At 40.4% G+C, this 17,532-nt stretch overlaps 1 protein-coding gene across 2 annotated transcripts; it reads right to left on the bottom strand.

Moving 5' to 3' along the window:
• Positions 1-6,339: 6,339 nt before the first annotated feature.
• On the bottom strand, positions 6,340-17,151 carry gabrr3a (gamma-aminobutyric acid type A receptor subunit rho3a). Of its 2 annotated transcripts, XM_030746102.1 has the most exons (9): positions 16,716-17,151; positions 16,010-16,122; positions 12,424-12,491; positions 12,099-12,322; positions 10,699-10,781; positions 9,937-10,074; positions 8,932-9,084; positions 7,170-7,363; positions 6,340-7,045 (listed from the first exon to the last, which is right to left on the bottom strand). In XM_030746102.1, the coding sequence occupies exons 1-9, from the start codon at positions 16,856-16,858 to the stop codon at positions 6,749-6,751; spliced, it is 1,413 nt and encodes a 470-aa protein (XP_030601962.1). In that variant the 5' UTR covers positions 16,859-17,151; the 3' UTR covers positions 6,340-6,748. The 2 variants fall into 2 exon arrangements, with proteins under 2 accessions (XP_030601962.1, XP_030601963.1); XM_030746103.1 differs by lacking the exon at positions 9,937-10,074.
• Between the last annotated feature and the right edge of the window lie 381 nt (positions 17,152-17,532).

The following is a 17,532-nucleotide window of genomic DNA, read 5'->3' as shown; positions in this document are numbered from 1 at the left end:
TTGGAAAACAAAACAGTTTGCAATTAGCAATGAGCAAATGCAAATGATGACATGGAGATTTTTAGGACCAACGGCTAACAATGTGTACTGAACAGTAGATATCATGTCAGTGTTATTGGGTACTAATATGGCCCAGTTTCAGGGCACACATTTAAATTTCCTGATGTGGTTCTTGAGTCCTACATGGAGGTTGGAAGTTTTTTTTTTTTTTAAGGAACACAGAAAAAAGAATTCTGAAATCACTCAACATTTCAGCACATAGGCTAGAAAAAAAGATGACTTATTTCAAATCAAAGAGTTTTGTGGTTGTTGTACAAACTTTCTAATTTCCTTTTTAGTCTTTGCTTGAGCCTTTCTCAGAGCAGGAATCTTGTGTAACAACATGTTAAACTAGACTAACAGGTTACAGTGTTTTCTGAAAGAATTCAATGTAACTCTGTGTGTACAATAAATTTTTCATTACATATGTTTAAAAAGATGTTTGTGGACGTTGTTATTGTAAGCTCCCATTTTAGATAAATCACCATGAAACTGTTGCCTACTGCTTGGTCTCAGTTTGTGTTTAGGACCTCTTCATTGCTTTCCCAGTATGACTGTTAGTGCTGCCAGTAGGATCTAAATAGTACACTGCTCAAAAAAATAAAGGGAACACTTAAACAACACAATATAACTCCAAGTAAATCAAACTTCTGTGAAATCAAACTGTCCACTTAGGAAGCAACACTGATTGACAATCAGTTTCACATGCTGTTGTGCAACTGGAACAGGTGGAATTTATTGGCAATTAGCAAGACACACTCAATAAAGGAGTGGTTCTGCAGGTGGGGACCACAGACCACTTCTCAGTACCTATGCTTTCTGGCTGATGTTTTGGTCACTTTTGTATGTTGGTGGTACTTTCACACTCGTGGTAGCATGAGACGGACTCCAACCCACACAAGTGGCTCAGGAAGTGCAGCTCATCCAGGATGGCACATCAATGTGAGCTGTGGCAAGAAGGTTTGCTGTGTCTGTCAGCGTAGTGTCCAGAGGCTAGAGGCACTACCAGGAGACAGGCCAGTACACCAGGAGACGTGGAGGAGGCCGTAGGAGGGCAACAACCCAGCAGCAGAACCGCTACCTCTGCCTTTGTGCAAGGAGGAACAGGAGGAGCACTGCCAGAGCCCTGCAAAATGACCTCCAGCAGGCCACAAATGTGCATGTGTCTGCACAAATGGTTAGAAACCGACTCCATGAGGATGGTATGAGGGCCCGACGTCCACAGATGGGGGTTGTGCTCACAGCCCAACACCGTGCAGGACGCTTGGCATTTTCCAGAGAACACCAGGATTGGCAAATTTGAAACTGGCACCCTGTGCTCTTCACAGATGAAAGCAGGTTCACACTGAGCACATGTGACAGACGTGACAGAGTCTGGAGATGCCATAGAGAGCAATCTGCTGCCTGCAACATCCTTCAGCATGACCGGTTTGGCAGTGGGTCAGTAATGGTGTGGGGTGGCATTCCTTTGGAGGGCCACACAGCCCTCCATGTGCTCGCCAGAGGTAGCATGACTGCCATTAGGTACCGAGATGAGATCCTCAGACCCCTTGTGAGACCATATGCTGGTGCGGTTGGCCCTGGGTTCCTCCTAATGCAGGACAATGCTAGACCTCATGTGGCTGGAGTGTGTCAGCAGTTCCTGCAAGATGAAGGCATTGAAGCTATGGACTGGCCCGCCCGTTCCCCAGACCTGAATCCGATTGAGCACATCTGATACATCATGTCTCGCTCCGTCCACCAACGTCACGTTGCACCACAGACTGTCCAGGAGTTGGCGGATGCTTTAGTCCAGGTCTGGGAGGAGATCCTTCAGGAGACCATCTGCCACCTCATCAGGAGCATGCCCAGGCCTTGTAGGGAGGTCATACAGGCACGTGGAGGCCACACACAATACTGAGCCTCATTTTGACTTGTTTTAAGGACATTACATCAAAGTTGGATCAGCCTGTAGTGTGTTTTTCCACTTTAATTTTGTGTGTGACTCCAAATCTAGGCCTCCATTGGTTAATAAATTAGATTTTCCATTGATGATTTTTGTGTGATTTTGTTGTCAGCACATTCAACTTTGTACAGAACAAAGTATTCATTGAGAATATTTCATTCATTCAGATCTAGGAGGTGTTATTTGAGAGTTCCCTTTATTTTTTTGAGCAGTGTATAAAAAGACATCAGCCAAAGGGCATGTATAGTGAAGTGATTTTGATATTAGTGGAGCTCAAAGTTAGTGTATTTCAACAGCCTGATATTCATTCTCATACTTTAATTTATGGAATTCATTTTCCCTTTGAGAATTGTAAAAGCTCTCAAAACAGCAAAAAATGCCTTTTATGACTTTCAGATGATTTTTTTTCAAGGGAAACCAGAATCTGCTTGCTAACTGTGCTAGCCATTGAACCACCGTTTTGCCATTTTAGTGTTTTCAAATTGGATGTGACTGACAACTTGTCAACTTCAGTTACCCCCACTTTAAAGCATAATTAACACCATGTATTCATCCATCCAGTCTCCTCCTATATAGGGCACAACCTGTACAGGTCGCCAGCCTGTCGCAGGGGTAACACAGAGAGACAGACAACTAGTGATGGTTTGATGAGGCCCCGTGAATGTGTTGAATCTTTCCCGCCAACCGATTCACCAAGAGCAAGTTTAACAACTCATTTAGGGGCGCTGACATCTGATGGACATTTGATGTACATCATTCCTGCTGTTATGTTAGATGTTAGCTGTTGGATCTTTTAGCATAATTATGCAATTATTATGTCATAATGTCCATTTGCTGTATTGTAAAATCAGAATAAATATGCAGATCGTGGTACATCTATGTATCAATAGATCGGCTGTGGTATATCAAAAAAGTATTGTATATAGATAGCATGTGTTTCTGGATAAACAGTTACAGGAAGTGTTTGGGTGGAGGTGCTATTGATATTGAAGAATAAAAAAAAAATGGCAGTGTTGGGGCTCAGGCGATCGCTTCTTTTTGGTATAAGTTCCCCAGCCTTAGAGAGAACACTCTCTCTCAGAGTACTGAAGCAGCAGGGGGGGGGCGCTGAAACTGAAGTGCTTATGTGTACCAGTGAGTATACAGGTGCTTCTGATTATGCCGCTATAACAGTGACACACCTCAGTGACTCACCTCAAATGACGTCCTCTTTTTCAGCAACTCGAATAACATAAAGAGGCAGTGACGTGGTTTGGATGCTTTGGAATTTTAGTACAAAACATAACGTCACTACAGACAACCACTCACGTTCACACGGGCAATTTAGAATCACCAATTAACCTAACCTCACTCTGCATGACTTTTGGCTGTAGGAAGAAACCGGAATACCCGCAGAAAACCCACGCAAACATGGTGAGAACATGCAAACTCTATGCAGAAAGGCCCGGGCCAAGGTGGATTTGAACCCAGACCTTCTAGCTGTGCTAACCACCACACCACATGCTGCATTCAATAAGATTTAAAACTATTGTGGTTATAAATTAATCGAGAAAGTGTTTACTAAGTCGAGGGCAGTTTTCCCATTGACTGTGATACAACCAAGCATTTTTCTGCAACCGGAAAACATGCAAAAGGATGCAGGGCCTTGACTCATCAGATCCAGAGGGTAATTTTTTTTTTTTTTTTTTAAATCAGTCTTCTAAACATTGGCAGGAGCAGTGTGACAATGTGTGTGTGTTAATGTTGATTAAATTGTTATTATTCTAAATGATGTGAGACAAATTTCTACAGCCAAGCAATAAATGGTTGTAGAAATAAATAAGGCTGTAGAAATTTGTCACTTGTATGCACTTGAGATATTTTCTCTGGGTCTGCATGGGTTTTCTCCTCTCACATGAAAACTGATGAGTCTATGTGGATGTCAGTCTGAATGGCTGTCCACCTCTCTGTTATCACACTATGATGGACTGGCAACAGGCTCCAGCTGCCCTGTCACAGCTGACAGCTTTTAAGAATATAATATGATAAAAGATGTTGCTAGCCAGATTTTTTTTTTTTAACCTTTAGGAACTTCTTCAAATCTCTTTGCTAAGCTAAGGTAATAATTTCCTAGCTGTGGCATCATGCTGAAGCAGTATCAATCTTGTCCCTCACCAAAGCAGGAAATTAATAGATATTTCTCAAGATATTTAATTGCAGAATACAACATAATTTTCAGAAATTGGTGTGACTCCTTAGTTGAAGCTTTAATATTTAATGGTCACATTTAGGCATAATTTCATTTTCATTTAAGATGCCTCACACTGAGCTCTTCCATTGCAGGTATTGTCAGTCACCTCTGATGAATCTGGCATCCTGCTGGTTTTATGTTCCACAGGACTCTGTTATGCAACCAAGTAAATCTCTTTCATTTTGCCCCCTCACATTCTACATCCACTAATAAACTGAGTATATTTCCATGCAGTTAACGTGGCGATACAAATCCCTTTGGGGCTCCGTCAGGTCATCAGGAAACTGCACCAAATTAAACATGCAGCACTGTCTGCTGTGGCAACCCCTGGTGAACAAGGGAGAAGCCGAACATAGTTTTCCTTTATTTCCATGCAGTTAATGTAAACTGGATATTAACTGAGACATTACATTGCTTAAAGAATAACCCACACATCCCCTACTAGTCTTTTTCAGGACTGTATGCAGCCTGTGTTTCACACTTCTTTATTTGCATGTAAGGCTGTATGTGTTCTAGCACTAAGTTATGTTTAGTCTTGTCTGATATATAGTTAGTCTCAACCCATAAAGACCATTAAGTGTCATGTGGTGGTCATGAGAAAAAGTACACTGTATTGCCAAAGTATTCGCTCATCTGCCTTCACCCACACATGAACTTGAGTGACATCACATTCTCAATCCATAGGGTTTAATATGACTTTGGCCCACCCTTTGCAGATTCAACTCTTCTGGGAAGGTTTTCCACAAGGTTTAAGAGTGTGTTTATGGGAATTTTTGATCATTCTTCCAGAAGCGCATTTGTGACAGCAGATACCGATGTTGGATGAGAAGGCCTAGTTGACAGTCTCTGCTCTAATTCATCCCAAAAGCGTTCTGTCAGGTTGAGGTCAGGACTCTGTGCATGCATCAAGTTCTTCCACATTAAACTCACTCATCCATGTCTTTATGGACCTTGCTTTGTGCACTGGTGTGGAGTCATGTTGGAACAGGAAGGGGCCATCCCCAAACTGTTCTCACAAATTTGGGAGCATTAAATTGTCAAAAATTCCTTGGCTGAAGCATTAAGAGTTCCTGTCAGACAAGTGCTGGCAACCTCAAAACCCACACTCCTCCATCAGATTGCCAGATGGAGAAGCATGATTCGTCACACCAGAGAACATGTCTCCACTGCTTTAGAGTCCAGTCATGGCGTGCTTTACACCACTGCATCCAATGCTTTGTATTGCACTTAATGATGTAAGACTTGGATGCAGCTGCTCGGCCAAGGAAACCCATTCCAGGAAGCTCTCCACACACTATTCTTGAGCTAATCTGAGGGCCTCATGAAGTTTGGAGGTCTGTAGCGATTGACTGCAGAAACTTGATGATCACTGTGCACTATGTGCCTCAGCATCCACTGACCCCACTCTGTAAATTTATGTGGCCAACCACTTCATGGCTGAGTTACATTCCCAATCACTTCCACTTTATTACAATACCACTAACAGATGACTGCAGAATATTTTGTAGTAAGTAAATTTCATGACTGCACTTGTTGCACAGGTGGCATCCTATAACGGTACCATGCTGGAATTCACTGAGCTCCTGAGAGCGACCCATTTTTATCACAAATGTTTATAGAAGCAGTCTGCCGGCCTAGGTGCTTTATTTTATCCTCCTGTGGCCATGAAAGTGATTGGAACACTTGAATTCAATGATTTGAATGGGTAAGTGAATACTTTTGACAAAATAGTGTAGGTATGAGTATATAATTTTGACATGAAGTCATTTTTACTAAGACAGGGAGAACCTTTAACATCTGAAGAGCCAGGAGTTTGTAGAAAACAAACACAAACATGAATGTTGTATTCTCCTAAACATGCTTGTAACATTTGATCTGATCTGCAGTGACTGTTCAACAGATTAACGGTGGTCAGTAATAGGATACACTGCTATCAAGTAAAAATGTATCTAAATAATGCAGGATTTTAAACATTAAAAAAAACCCAACACATTCAACAGACATGTTTTCTGTCCAGTGACACTGACGCTTCTTGACAAACGCTCCACGGGGCCCCTTTAACTGGAAGTGTGATGCACCAAATAGTAATAAAGGTCAATGGGAAGAAAATGCGTGGCCCCATATATTTAAGAGCATACAGATATTTATTTTCAAGATGTACAGTAGTTCAAGAATTTGCTATTTTGTATCTGAAAATGAAAAACTTTGTGGATTGAAACCTTTTGTCCTGTAAATCGGGCATGCCAAAAACACGCATAAACATCACCTAAAATGTCATCCATTTACTGCAGCAGCCACTCTCAGTTTTTTCTCCAAGTTACAGCTGAACACTTTTTGAGCATTCGACATCATGATAGAGATCTACACTCAGCAGCAGACTCTGTGCAAACTTGAGGTCATGTCCTCAATTAGTTATTATTATTATTATATTCTGCATCTGTTGGTGTTGAATTGTACAATTGTGACAACAGTCAAAAAAAGAAAAATAACTTTTTTGTTTGTTTGTTTGTTTTTGCTGCTGCACAGTCAAGGTACTATGCATACATACTCCAGTAAATGATGTTGAAGAGCAGGTAAGCCAGAGGAAATAATACTCTGGAGTATGAGTCGATCATGTAGCTGTTGCTCATTATGAAGCTGAGGTTTCGTTTTAAAGGGTGCTTGCGACGTAGCCTGGTGCCTTCCGTGGGTGCGGAGACAGTAGAGTTTCGAGACTGGATGTTCCTCTCTGTGTTTGGGGTGCTGGCGGGGAGGGAAGCCAGGTCAATTTCATTGTCATGGAAACACCCATCAAAGGCCATGGCCTCTGCAGCATTGTAAGAGGTGGGGATCTGCAGTGGGAGGAAAAGGGATCACTGTTAGTCTTTGGGGATTCCCATATGGCTGCATATTGGCTTCTGTGGGCTAAATAGGACATGAGATTTGAGAAGACTTAAGAAAAAAATTGAATATGACCTTTGCCCTCTTAAGCTTCTTCATCTCCTCCACTGTGGTGAAATAGTTGACCGCAGCATACTCGATGACTGATAGAAAGACAAACAGGAAGCTTGCCCATAGATAGATGTCCACGGCTTTAACGTAAGACACCTGTGGCATAGAGGCTGACACGCCGGTGATGATGGTGGACATTGTCAGTACGGTGGTGATGCCTGGATACAGAAATGAGCTTTTGAAGACCTTTTATGCACCACTTTGAATTCAGTGTAAGAACAAGGGTGCAATAGCAATACATAGCAAAAGTGATAATGTAATACAAGTCATGCATTTACCAAGTACAGTACCAAGATGACCGCGACATGCATGATGAAAACTTCTGACCACAACTGTTTCATCAGCCTGAGGATGATGAAAATGGATAAGGCCTTTCAAACCACCTGCCCTTTAGTGTGTCAAAAGGGGAAGATGGTTTGAAAGGCCTTATCATTTTTCATCATCCTCAGGCTGTAGGCAAATGTATAATCATGCAAGTGTATTTATGTTCTACTAATTACAGTAGGCAAAATCATTATTACATCATTGCTGGACACAAACTAGCTTAACTCCGATTTAGTGCTCTTTAGCTGGTAAAGCCGTCTGAATTGGAATTTGGACTGGAGAACGGCTGGTTCAAAAAAAAAAAAACACAGCCTTAATGATGCAGTCTCATTGCATAAGCTAACAGTGGAGGAGGGGGCAAAAATATTTTTTTTCTAGGGCTTTTTATGAGTCAGTGTGCATCAAGATGCTTTAAGATATTTGGAGAACCAGTAGACACCCTGGAATATGCTTATTTGCTTTCTGGCTGAAAGGCAGATGAGGACAGTGTAAGCCAGGAAAAGTCCACTGTTTGCTTGGCAATCTCACTGTGATCACAACACTGCAGGAAGTCATTGCACCCAACCGAGAACCAATTTCAAAACAGTAATTTGGAGTTTTTAAAGAAATGATTTTGCATATAGCAGCACAGTCTTGCAGTGCAGAGGATAACTGGTGATTCTAAAGTGGCTGTGTGTGAGCATGTCTGCCTGTGTTAGGCATGTGTGACCCTGAATTGGATAAGTGAATGAAGATGGATGGATGGATAGATGGGTGGATGGATAAGCTTTTGCATGTATTAAACAAGCACATTAATCAGTGAGCTTAAGAGCTGTTGCGACTGGTTTGCATTCCTGGGGTGTTTTAACCCATTATCTTTTGGCATCTGTGAAATGATTTCATAATATTGAGATGTGTTTCACCACCTCATCACATAAGAATACTCATTCAGGGACCCCAGACATCAAACTTAAAAGCACCGAGTGCTTTAGGACTCATTTTTCAGTGTGTAGGGTTAATTTTGTGAACAGAGGAGTTTTGACCCAAACCGACTGCAATGTTTTTCTGAACCTAACCAATAGCAAGTAAAAGTTAAAGTAAACTAAACAGTGAAGTGCACAATAGAGCTATCAAATACCAAATAAACTAGGCTGCCTGCTCATGAGGACTTTGTCAAAGTTTTAAAAAAGGGCAGTTAGCTCTCAAAAACAAAACATAATTATTTGATGAGATGATCATTTGCTTGCTGATTGACCTATGGCTAACTTCTCCAGTACTTGGCAAACAAGACAATGGAATAATTCTTCCCATTTATCTCTCAAAAGATAAATCAGTGTAACCCCCCCTAAATTTAATCTCCTGGATCAAATTACAGTTTCTGTATTTATTTATGTGTGAACATATTGGCTCATTGTCTCAGTACCCAGGGAGACACGGGCAGGTACGGCTCTCCTGTCTATCCAGAAAGACACCCAGGACAGCATCACCATCAGCATAGTTGGAAAGTACGTCTGAAGCATGAAGAAGAAGATATGCCGCCTTAGAATGAAGTTTATGTAGAGCCGATTGTACCAACCTGAAACAGATAAATGGACACAGTGGAGTTAGGGCAGGCAGGGTGGAAAGCAAGGCAATATCACTAACTGGCACAGACTGTGTAAGTTGTGAATATAAAAAAAAAAAAAAAAAAAAAAAAAAAAAGTGCATCATGAACCTACAGGAAGAACTCAGATGAGACAGTAATTATCTTGTGGAGCAAATGTCTTTAATGTCAGAGTTATAAAACATCTCCTTAGAGTGGATACAGTAGATTCCCTCACAAGATTATTTAACATTGAGATAAAAATCACTCATATTCTAGCTTTCCTGTTCACACAGAAAATCTAACAGTAGAAGGAAGCTGAGTGGACCTCCCACTCATACAACTCTAAAACGCCTACAGTATAGCGATCAATAACCTCTGCAATGCAGAGAGGCATTGATTCCCATGTCATCATTTTGGAAAATGTGCTTATTTTCTGTCTCGCAGAGAGCTGAAAAGATCAATAGCACTCAGTCATTACTGTGTACATATAAAAGCTTTTGCCGGCACACACTTACTGTAGTGTAACATTATGACTGGAAATGGGAATAATGTGTTCATTCGTAACTGTAGAGGTGCTGTTATTGGATTTTGTAGCCTTTGGATGGAGCCTGGTAAGCTGTTTCCTCCAGCTTGCACACTCATTATGCTAAGCTAAGCTAATCAACTGCTGGCTGCATCTCCGTACAAAAAGACTGTAAGAGTGGTGTCAATCTTTTTACGTAATGCGTATTTTCCAAAATGTCAAACTATTCCTATTTGGAAAAACAGGAAGGGTCTGGAGCTCTCTGGCTGTTTTCAAAATGAATACATCTCAGAGGGTCCCAAGGCTCCTGCCTGACATACCAGTGCTGCTGTAGAAGGCAAGCCCAAAGGAAGGCTGGAAGTCTTCAATAAAAAACTGAGAGAGCACAATCTCGTCAGTCCTTAATGAATCGTTCCCGTTCTTCCAGTAGAGCATTAGGTCGTTCTCATTGTAAGCATCTTCAAGAGAGGAGAGAAAGACGGTGGGTTTGGGGGTTGGAGAAGGGATGAACACCTTCACATACTGCCTCTCTTAGAAGTTTCATGAACGTTTCTCTCAGAGGAGAGGAGAGAGCTCACAAAAAAATGGAACTCCTAACTCTCCTCTGAGATCAGGATCCATGACAGAGATACACACAGAGTGAGGGAGAGAGAGGTAAAGACAGAGAAACAGGCTGGAAACAAGCGTAATGCACAGAGGCTGACCTGCATGACCCGAGGATTATGATTCATTTTCGCAAAAATGGTGATAGTTACTGTGTGTTTATTAAGTAAGGTAACGCGCTCTGAGCTGTCTCTGTCCCAACTGTATTATATTCAGATATATCCAGGCATGTTTTTTGATGTGTAACATGAATACTGCCTAAAAATTTAACAAGCTAAAAGCTTTCTGTAGCCCAAAAATTTTAAATTACATAATACTGCATCAAAGGTTGTGTAACATGTTTTCCAGTGAAACATGTCAACACAAGAACAAGTACATTTAATGTAGGAATTAACATTTATTTCTCTGCTAACAACGCTGGATATCCTATTAGGTATTTGCAAGCAACCATGATGTCCCAACTGCAGCTTAATACTCACAGCTCTCCAGCTCCAGAGAGCAGTTCTGTGTGTCCAGAGGGAAACTACTGAAGTCCATTGAGCAAAGAGCAGTCACAGTGATCCTGAAACACAGCTTGCTGTTAAAAAAATGTCTACGTAAATATTAAAGTCATAGATTATTCTCTGTGAAACAGTGAAAAAAAAGTGTAAAATAAAACTGCTGCACTGTTCAGTAACAGCATATGTGTCTGACACAGTTTGTGGTTGCAGCGGGCCATTGGGAATTAAGCCATATTGTCAACATCTGTGGCTGAAATGGATATGTTGAATGCAGTCTGAGAGCTTACCGTCCACCGTCTCATATTCCCTTCACACCCTGCCCACTAAACTGGGTGGTGGGTGGCTGTTCATCCTCATCAAATGGTCTTATTAAACTCTAAGCCATGACTCATTGCATTAGGACATGTAAGCTTAAAACTTAATGGTGTAATAGTGCCTGCTAATTTTGATATACCAAGTGGGTTTTTTGGTGTGAAAGCCTTCATTGGTCTGGTTTTTAATCAAACAATACCCTCCTGGGCTGAAAACTGAAGCCAACTGGAGCAAACACTGATACAGTTTCTCTAATGGCCATTTGAGGCTGGCCCAAAAAGCTAATCAATGCCACAGGCTGGCTATAAAACACAGATGTAGCCAATGTGACGTCACAGATTGGTAGTCTCATTTTGAAACTTTGTGCATGTGCGTGTGTGTGTGCGTGTGTGTGTGTGTGTGGTGCTTTGAAGCCTGATGTCACAGGCTTTAGTTTGACAGAGAAACTGGGGGATCCGTCACTCTCATGAGGTAGCAATTTGTCAGACACAAGCAAGGAGCACCTTAAAGCATGTCCTGGTTTATCCTCCTTTTTTTATGGTCTTCCTTATGGGATCATAATTTACTAAATCAAGATTGTGTTGCATTTAATATGACTTTAAACTAGCAACTGAAACCATAAACTAATGGAGCAAGTATTTGCTGAGGTAATATTTAGAGGGAGCTGTACACTCATTTTTTTTTATAGACTTGTCTACAGTGGCAATCTGAAGAGTTGCCCCCTGCTGGCCACTTTATTGTCTACTCTGGCATGTGTCTTGATGTGCAGGTACTTGTACTAACACCACTTTAAAGAAGACTTTTTTTGGAGAATGAAATCCTGCAATTATTTATTTTAATATTAAGATCATTTATCAGAGGTTGGAGTCTAGGGATGTACGTTGCTAGCTTGAGTTAGCTAATACTTTAGCATCCCATTGTTTCATCAGCTATAAAAAAGACAAGATGACGACGGCCAATATTTATTAGCCTCTATTTTCAGAGGTGACTAATGATAGAACATGTAGTTCTAGTGATGTATCTGTGAATATCAAAGAAATATAATTTATATGTTTGTTTTGTTTTACCTAACGCTGTAGAGGATGTTTCCATCAGGATAAACCCTCAGCATGATGTTCTCCATGGTTGTATCATGGATAAAAGAACGCTTAGAGTGGACAAAGAACACATCTGGAACCCAGATTTTCTTCACCAGACGTGCATCAAAAGTCCGACTCTTGTTGTTGCTGGAGGGAAAGGCCAGGCGATCGTCTTGCCAGTAATGCCTCAGGTAGAGAGTCATGGTGAAGTCCTGAAAAAAAAAACAAAAACAAAAAAATGCTCAAATTGAACAGAGAAAACAAGACCGTTTCTATTGATCAGATTAACTACTGAAATCTAAAAGGTGCGTACCATGTTTACTTCAGAAATACTGTCAATGCTCTCCACCTGGACATCAATACCAACAGGAAGGGCTGAACCTGCAAATGGTCATATGTTGTAATGGATCGGCTTGAAGCAACAGTTGGATAACATCTGCTTACACATCTGTCAGAGCTTATTACTGTGTAAATCCCACTTCACAGACATAACCCTGGTTTATGCAGTCATGACACACGTTATATTATAAACAAGACAAAAATGTTGGTTTATTAAGAAGTGACTAAAATTGCTATGACTGAAGGAAAATGCTTTATGTGCACACCATATTTTTGAATCTCAATTAAAGCCACAATCTAGAAATATAAACCAGAATGTCTATGACAGAGTAGCTCATATGGTTCACAATCCATCACAATTCACAAGTTATCGTTCTTGAAACAAAAAGTGGGACCTGACCTTGATCTTTAGCACAATTTGGGTGAAGACCCATTACGTGATCACTAGGTCTGATTAAATTCTGACCCCAGAGTAGTGATTCTTGTCAAATGAGATGAATCGATGCCGGGCGCCTTAAAATGGGATAAACTCATCAGTACATGGTACAGTTATTAGAATGATTTTAACTTTGCACTGAACATTATTTGCATTATTTTATGATAAGCCAAACCATTACATTTCACTGTGAGGGACTTCAGAAACTGTGACTTCATATTGTTGCAGTAGCTCTTCTTGTTACTAATAAATATGTATAACTCTTTTTTGTAATAACTATGAAATATTTTTGCTGCTCTAAAGGTTGAACCACACAATTCTACACAGTAAGATATGTGAAGAACCATAAGTTACCAATATAAATTTAATATGTCCCTAGATTTAAACAGAGCTGCGACTGACTTTGAAATTGTCCCTTAAATATAGTCAGTGTGTTTCCATCCACACTCCTTTTCATAGCATGCAAAAGTATGGAATATATAAAACTGGTATAATCTGAAAAATGACTAAAATCAGTAAATATCACTACTGTAAAGTATAAAAAGTTCCCAGCCAATGACTGATCAGTGAGGTACATGATCTTCCTAAAAACCTGGCAGAGTATCATCGTTTGCACACATGGCCGTATCCAATCAGCTTTTCAGCCAAAAATAAGCTGTAACACTTATTCCATACTTTTCTAATTTTAACTGACAATGATGTATGACATCAGAAGCCTCCTGCAGGTCAGTAGAGCACATTCTCATTTCCAATCAGTCATGTTTTCTTTGTGCTATCAGGCATTAGCAAACATCACAAAATAATAACTGAAATCTCCAACAATAATTTAAAAGTTGTCCGTGGTAGCGTCACTACATCATTTATACATTTATGGCAACTATTTCATGTAATAATCTTCCCCAAGTTTAGAGTTGCATTCATGTAATAATAAATACTCTACAACAAGGACTTACGAATCTCACACACCTGGTAGACGGCGGCTCATACACAACACGTCAAATGAACCCTGCTGCTTATGCAGGAAGATAAGATGTCAAAAAATTGGAACAGAAATATGTAAAACCTGGCTTGGCATTGCTTCAGAGAAATTAATCTAACTTCATCAACCCACACAGCACAAATCCTTTCAAAACTAATCTGGCCTATGGGAAAGACTAACTCATTACCTATATGTCCAAAAATATCCCTCAGGTTTCAACAACCTGCATTTGTAGGTAAACACCAACACTCACTGATTCATTGTTTTATTCCTACTTCAAGAGTTTGAAACCTAATGCAGACAATTAAATCACGGCCACAAATTGACATTAGCTGGAGGAAACCCAGAGAAAGACAGGGAGGACATGCAAACTACACAGATTGTGACAGGTGTACATGGCTGTGCGGCCATGTATACCATGTTTTGGATATGGAAATGGCAAATAATTTTTAATTTTTTTTTTTTTAGTGTGAAGCACATATGGCAGCATAACAGCCTGCATTTCTTCAAGGATCTGAAATATATCAACACTGTGTGAAAATCAACCATATTTTACTATTACATAAATACCCGGTGTAGTGTATAATAACGGGAGTTTCTTTTATGCCATCAGCCTGTGGCACAATACAGTTAATGTATGATTTGCATTATAAACATCAGTTGCTTTTTTTTTTTTATGTGCCTCACCTTCTGTGAAGGTGAGCACTCAAAATCCCATGTTTGCGATCACAATGGGGTAATAAAGATTTATATCGGGATTATACTGGGACACTGACATCCTGGAAGTAAGGGCCTAACAGAGTTAGCTCACTGAAGCTCTTTAATGATCATCAAAACTCTTTATTATTTATAAGATTATGTCTGTAAAAAAAAACAATCTGTTACATGACCTAGTGAGAAGAGTAATTCATTAGAGCACCATAAACCTCACTGCAATTAGCTTGTTGGTTATATGTCCAGAGGTTCTGCAGCCTACTATATTTACTGTATCTATCTTAGATTAGAAAGTTAGTATTGATAGAATCCACTTGACCACATCAGCAGTAATAGGCTTGTTAATTTCCCTGAGAATCAGATTTAGTTGTGGGTTAGAAGCTGTAAAACTAATATCACTCTACTCCTCAGTGGGCCACCAGTATTGCAGAGCTGTACTTAGTTTGCAAGTGCTTCTTCAAAAAAGTAAGCTACAGCTCCTTAGCAGCTGACTGACACAGACGCTGATGCAAAATAATAAAAATAGTTCCTCAATGTAACAGATGCCCCTTTTGTCCAAACTTAAGCTTGGACACAGTCTTGTAATATACAGTTGTGTGCCAGTCAGAGGAACAGCAACTGTGTCATTGATTTATGACCAGATTTCTAAATAATGCATTAATGTAAATCTAGCGTGCTACATTATTCTTACAGTGAAACAGTTCTCCGAGCACTGATACTGTATTACACCCAACACTGCTGGTCAAAGTACAAAAAACCCACAGTGCATGCCTACAGATGTTTTAGGGAATAGCATTGGTATAAGAACTAATTTTTGCTGTGATCAAGAGTAAATGTCTTTTAGAAGCATTCACCAGTTATTCTTCTTCCAAGAATCATAATTCCTGTTAGACAGACTTAAACATTTATGAAATCATTGACTGAAAAAGACTGAGAACAACATTTTGCTACATTTTCTAACTAAACATTTAAATCAAGGTGACATTACAAAGGGGGGTGACCACTGTGAACACACAGTGTTTGATAAGTTCAAGAAAAGACTGTTTGAGTATACATAGTGATTGTTGAATTATTATCATTGTGCAGGGTTTCTTCAATGTAATGGCATAAAAAAAAAAAGATGCAAAAGATACACAATCCAGACCTGTGCTTTGAAGTACACACAGACACACAGGGAATTAGGAGCACAGTTCAGATTATTTTATTCGTGCTACCGCAGTCATTGTCTCACAAAGCAGACAATCTAGGTCACAAAGGGCTTTTTGGAAGGCGTAATACCAAAAACAGCACAGTAACCTAAATCAACCTTACTGAGTTACCCTAAAAACACGAGTTTAAAAAAAACACAAGGAAAAATATTTGGAATGAGAAAAAAACAAAATCTAATAAATAAAAACATTATATATAGAATAATGAGGTGTGCGGGGTTACCTCCAAAGCCAGGACGCATTGCAAAATCATGGTCTTCAATCCGAAGTAGCTGCTCAGACTTAATTAGCAGAGACTTGGTGCTGTCCAGCTTCTTCATCTTAAGATCCACCCGTCTGAAAAGGAAAGAGGGGAAATAACAGCTTAAGTAAAATCTTCATCTCTGTCGAGCTTTCTCTTTCTAACAAACACTTAAAACGGCGCTGACATCTGGTTGATGGTGTTAGTGATGGTTAAATGGACTTTAATAGCACGCTGATTAAAACCAAAAGCCAAAGGGAAGGGAAAAGGAAACGAGTTCTTTTGCTTTTCAGTGCATTCTAGTACATCTGTAACTGGGTTAGTTATTGTGGGGCCTCTTTAATTTATATCTGATTCCTGAATTTCTTTTGTCATTAAGAGGATTTCATGGTCTCCTTAAAACCAAGTCAAAGTAGAGTATATTTATTTTTTAATTTATTTTTACATTCAGTAACAGTTAACACCAATTTTATGATCAATGCACATCTTCTCCCATGTCACAGGATGCTGTCTGCAGCCTGCTCTGACTCTGATCTACCATCAATGCACAATTAAACAAAATTATATGGGTAATTATGCATGAAAGCTCCATGAGGCAGCACATAGAAAAGGTCAGTTTTGACATATGAAGAAGCTCCAGAATTACAGCAAATCAAGGACTTGTACAAGAAATCCCAATTTGGCTCACCCGCCATGCTTTTGTCTAGTGTTCTCTCCGACATACGGCTCCTTATGTCTCCTCTTGTTTGGGAAGTGGCTGCTGTTGAGCTGAGTGACAGGCCACAACCAGGCCAAGCACATCAGTCTTAAGGCCAGGAAGGCCACTCTCATGGTTAAGCTGGGGCTTCAAAGACAAGAGGAACACAGATGTCCCTCCCACTTCGTCAGGGTCTCTCCCAGGCAATGTCACAGTTGTCCCCGTCCTCTACTGGCACGTCCATGTCCCAGCAGTGCTCATTCTGTCCTGTCACCCGCGCACCCAGCTGCTTCTGCGCTACTCTGCTTTTTCATCTCCTGTAACATGGTGAACATCAGCTGAGATATCCAGTAGACTGGCATCCCCCTGGCTGAGTTTGCTTGTCACTGTGCCATCCCTCTGCTTACGTCTCCTGACACATCATGTTGCTCCAACTCCAGGCAGTCTCCACCCCCACCAAATATCAATTTATTCCTATAATGACAAAGGAATACCATTAATTCCTCTCTAATCTTCTTTTCTGTGGTTGGTGAAATCTTTCAGTAACCTACAAACTGGAGGCAGCAGAGGGCGGGGACAGGGGGATAATACAAACAACGGTTTCATCATCGTTCGGACCAGATAAAAATAAAAAGGCTGCAGCCTACTTTTATACAGTGGAGGATTTTCCCCCATGGTGCGCTCTGTAGTGGTGGGAGGATGCAAGTGATCCCATCAAGAGCAGACAGATGCAAGCATATGTCAGGGGTGACGTATGCAAACATGATGTCTGGTACTTATGGCTTTTGAGTGTGTTGCATTCAAGGCA

This window comes from Archocentrus centrarchus, chromosome 14, assembly GCF_007364275.1.
Source record: "Archocentrus centrarchus isolate MPI-CPG fArcCen1 chromosome 14, fArcCen1, whole genome shotgun sequence".
Classification (NCBI taxonomy): domain Eukaryota; kingdom Metazoa; phylum Chordata; class Actinopteri; order Cichliformes; family Cichlidae; genus Archocentrus; species Archocentrus centrarchus.
This window is presented reverse-complemented; position numbering and strand designations above follow the sequence as displayed.